This window comes from Triticum dicoccoides, chromosome 5B (assembly GCF_002162155.2).
Source record: "Triticum dicoccoides isolate Atlit2015 ecotype Zavitan chromosome 5B, WEW_v2.0, whole genome shotgun sequence".
Taxonomy (NCBI): domain Eukaryota; kingdom Viridiplantae; phylum Streptophyta; class Magnoliopsida; order Poales; family Poaceae; genus Triticum; species Triticum dicoccoides.
This window is the reverse complement of record NC_041389.1, coordinates 334,621,609-334,626,046: the sequence shown is the minus strand read 5'-3', so window position 1 is coordinate 334,626,046 and position 4,438 is coordinate 334,621,609. Positions and strand designations below refer to the sequence as shown.

General features: G+C 47.3%; 1 protein-coding gene across 1 annotated transcript; it reads left to right on the top strand.

The window, feature by feature from the left end:
• On the top strand, positions 1 to 3,284 carry LOC119309485 (protein ENDOSPERM DEFECTIVE 1-like; the record flags this gene model as incomplete). Its single annotated transcript, XM_037585475.1, has 6 exons — positions 1 to 807; positions 905 to 1,024; positions 1,535 to 1,651; positions 1,750 to 1,839; positions 2,605 to 2,712; positions 2,833 to 3,284. Coding segments are annotated over 6 exons (1,290 nt in total), but the record flags the coding sequence as incomplete, so codon positions are not given.
• Between the last annotated feature and the right edge of the window lie 1,154 nt (positions 3,285 to 4,438).

The window sequence follows — 4,438 nt, the reverse complement described above, 5'->3', positions numbered from 1 at the left end:
GCCCTCTCCTCCTCCGCCTCCTCCTCCCCGCGCCTCTCCACCTCCTCGTCGCGCGCCTCCTCGCCCACCCCATCGCCGCGCGCCCACACGCGCGTCGCCACGCCCTTCGCCAACGAGAACCAGCCCCCGCTCGTCCCGCCCTCCACCCGCAGGCGCGCCGTCCAGAAGCTGTTCGGCGAAATCGGCGCCAACCCGCGGGCCTCCGTCTCCTCCTCCGCCGCCGGCGCCCCGCCCCCCAGGCTCCTGACCCGCGCGTCCAGCGGGCCGGCCCCGTCCACGGGGCGCAGGGGCTACCCGCGCCCCCCCACGCCCGCGCGCGCCTCCTCCTGCCCCTCCGCCGCGGACGACGCTGCGTCCTGCAGCTCCACGGACACCTCCTCCACCCTGACCGACTTCTCCGAGCCTGATGGGATCCTGGTGCCCGCCGCGCCCTGCGAGAGCCCGCCGCTGCTCGGCCCGGCGTCCTGCCGCGGCGGGCGCCTGTCGTCGGAGCTCCGGTCCTCGGTTCCTGAGTCGGGCGGGTCCACACGGGGCGCGGCTATCCCGCTGTGCCACCGGTCACTTAATTCGGCTCTGTCTAGCTGCCCGGCTCCGGCGGCGAAGGTTATGGCGGCGCCAAGGCCACCGCAGCCACATGGGACGAAACTAGCGGAGATGAAGAAGGCGGCGGTCATTGGGGGGAGAAAGGTTGCCGGGAAGCAAGAGGACGTGCACCAGCTGCGGCTGCTGGACAACCGCTACGTTCAGTACAGGTTTCTGAACGCCCGGGGGGCAGAGGCGGCCAGGGCCAAGGCTGCTGCGGCGGAGGTGAGGCCTTTTTACTGTGACAGAGGATGTAGTTTGATCTCCACAATGTGAACTGAGATGCTGATGTTGTTATTGTTCAATTTTGTTGCGTGTGAAGAACTCCCTGTTCGGACTGGCTGAGAGAATTGCTGGGCTACGAGAATCAGTCGCTGATAAGAGGGCAGAGGCTGAGAAGATCAAGAGGGATCAGAGATTGTGCTCAATTGTTGGTGGTCAGGTAACAATTTTTTTGGCACATTTTGCTTTCTGAATATTTTGAAGTGTTGTATAGGCTATCTTAGATAAATGTCTGGCTATCGAAGTTGAGCTATCAAAATGTTTAAATTGTGTATGTCACATGAATGAATTCATTTCCTCACTCGCGTGAGATGGAGCCATCAAAGGGACATGACTCAGCATCACCACCTTAACTGTTTTGATCTCAGTTTGTCCTACTATGAACCAACTGAAGTATGACACTAAATCATATGTTGTCAATTATCTACTCCCAATGGAGTACTGGAATTGTAACCTACAACTACATTCAATATGTGCCCAATGGATATTACGTGTGTGCGCTAGCATCGGCACACTTAGGATGATTTATGTGTAAATTTGTTGTTCGAAATAAAAATAATAATCAGCATACATTGTGGGAAATAGAGAATATCAAGTGTGTATTTATCTTCTAGTATGTGAGAACATATGCTCTATCAAAAATTAATTTGTTCATTGGCAAAAATGTCAGGTGCCGTATTTGGATCGATGGAGTGATGTTGAGGAGGATTATTCCAGCTGCTTGACAGGGGCAACATCTGCGCTGCATAATGCCTCACTAAGGCTGCCTATAATTGGGGGTGTTCGGGTAAGATTTTGCTTTAATTTCACATTCCAGGCATAGATGGCACCAAAATATGTTCGTGATGCAGATAAAATATTACATTCTAAGACTACTCCTTGCAGGCAAACTATGAGGAAATCTCAGAAGTTCTTAACTCTGCCGCGCAACTACTGGAGCCGGCGTCGCCTCTTGTTCGAGATTTATTACCAAAGGTGAGAAAACTATCAAATAGCTGTCATGCCTAGATATGTTACCTTTTTGAAATGGTTCTTTTAAATTGTGTTTACTAAATGTTACTACCTCCGATACATAAAAAAGTGTCGCAGTTTTGAACTAACCCCAGCTCAAAACTGCGACACTTATTTTGGAGAACATATTCAGTATCAAACAACTATATTGTGGTGGGTGGAGGTTGTGAAGTTCACCACCATCCAAATTCAATTCTAACTCTAAATACAAGTAGGAAGCTTTATTTGCAATTATGCTAAGCATACAAATCCATGTTCATTTGATTGACAATTGAAAGTTCACACTAAGATATGTCCATACTCCAAAGTGAACATGTATTCGCCCAAAGCTAATGTACTTGATAACTGAGAGTCGCTTCGTTGGCTAGCTCTGCTAGTGTGCAATGACGCCAGCATGCGGTTGCCTTTCTATAAGAAATACCAAGGGAGGCCGGTGTCATTTGTTTTTTAAACTTGTATACTTGTAAGAAATATCCAATCGTTTATAATTGCCAACGCAGTCATATCTGTTTGAAACCTGGAACACCAGAAGTTTTCCCAGCATTATAAATGTCTACTTATATCAATCTGGAATTTTAGACGCGCAAGTAATTTCCTTTATAGATGGCCAAATGTAAAATGTCTTGACTGGTACGAATTCTAAATGAGTTGCATTTTGAATTGGAAGCAGTATCATTTTGAGTTATTCTTGTTATATTGATGCAATCTCATTTTGCTCTTGTCATATAGGTTGAAGAAGTTGATGGCGTGGCCTCCAAACTTGCACAAATAATCACTAGTGAAAGGGACTTGATAGAAGAGTGCGGAAATCTACTAAATCAAGCACACCATATGCAGGTACAATTTTAAATGAATAATTATTTGCACTCTGCTCGGAATATACATCATGTTCTTGTGCGATCCTACCTTTACCACGGAAATATCTAACTGGTTTCTCGAAAATTGCCCGTTACATAGATGAGGGAGTACAGCTTGAGAAGCCAGCTGTTGCAGTTGAGAAGTTGAAGCGATGCCGGAGGAAGCGCAAAAAATGAACACGGCACCAAGTCATTTCTTCCGACCAGTGGAGTTAATTGTGCTCACCACTGGAAACGTTTTCCAGTAGGAGGGAGAGGTGGCCTGATGATCATATACAAAGTAAAAGGCAGAAGTATCCTTCTGCTCTTTTTCTTGTTGGCGGGAAGAAGTCCTTCTGCTGATCAAGAATTCCTGATTCTTTGTGGTATATATGGTGTTTTTGTCTTTGGTCTCTTGTTTCTCTTATCCTTGTGTAGCCATGGAAAGAATAAACTGATAGAAGCATTGCCCTTTACATAATCAAAATTCGTTGATTCTTTGTGTACTTGTAACATATTGCGTTGCTCAGATAGTGCTGTTATTTTCCGGCTCAGATAGTGCTTGGTTGAAGAACGGTGCTCATTTTTTTGGATAGTTTGGCATGCACACGTATCAGTGTTTTTTTGCCTCTTTCAATATCTTTTGGATCTTCCCAGTCAAGTCGCTGGGCAGGGCACCCAAAAGAACACTTGCAAGAAGTATCCTGGCCCACTTTGGTGGTGTCTGTTGCCTTGGACCCAGGTGTTCTCCTTGGCGATGTTGGGGGTTTGTGATTGATTGTTGCACGTTGGAATGTTTGTTGGGTCGTCCGTGTGGTTAGGATTTTTCATGCTTTGTGAGTAGTCAGCACGTGCTTTTGTTTGCATTGGCTTTTCGTTAACTATAACCGGCTTAATTAATCAATGATGCAAAGTTTAGTCAAAAGGAATTATTTGCCGTGGTTAGCCCCAACCGGCCGTGGTTAGATCAACTTGTACAACAAGGAAATACAACGGGCATGCAACACGTATACACAGAAAATGCAACTCTAGCACCCCTAATCTAAACCGTCGTGAACAAGGTTGAGATTGGAACGAAAACGAACCCGCTCACGCACAAAGTGAAAATCAACCTCGATATGCTTCGTGCGGGCGTGAAAAACTGGATTGGCAGATAAGTATGTGGCACCAATGTTGTCACACCACAAAATAGGAGGGTGAGAAAGAAACACACCAAGCTCCTTCAACACCGACTGTATCCATATAGCCTCAGCGGTGCCATTTGCCAAAGCCTTCTACTCTGCCTCAGTACTAGAGCGAGAAATCGTGGGTTGATTGCGAGAACTCCAAGAGACCAGATTGGATCCAAGAAAAATGGCAAAACCGCCCGTAAACCGTCGATCATCAGAACAACCCGCCCAATCTGCATCAGTGAAAATACTCAACCCCATAGAAGCAGAGCGTCGGAAACGCAAGCCAGTGGACACAGTGCCTCGGATATATCGAAGAATTTGCTTCACTGCCTCATAGTGAGCGGTAGTAGGCTGCGACAAGTATTGGCACACCTTGTTAACAACAAATGACAAGTCAGGACATGTCAGAATTAGGTACTGGAGATCCCCAACAAGACTCCTGTACTTGAAAGTATCCTCGGAGTTGAGCGGCTGTCCTTGACCATGCGATAATTTGTCGGAAGTAGACATGGGAGTAGTAACAGGCCGACATTGCTCCATGTTGGCCCAGCGTAA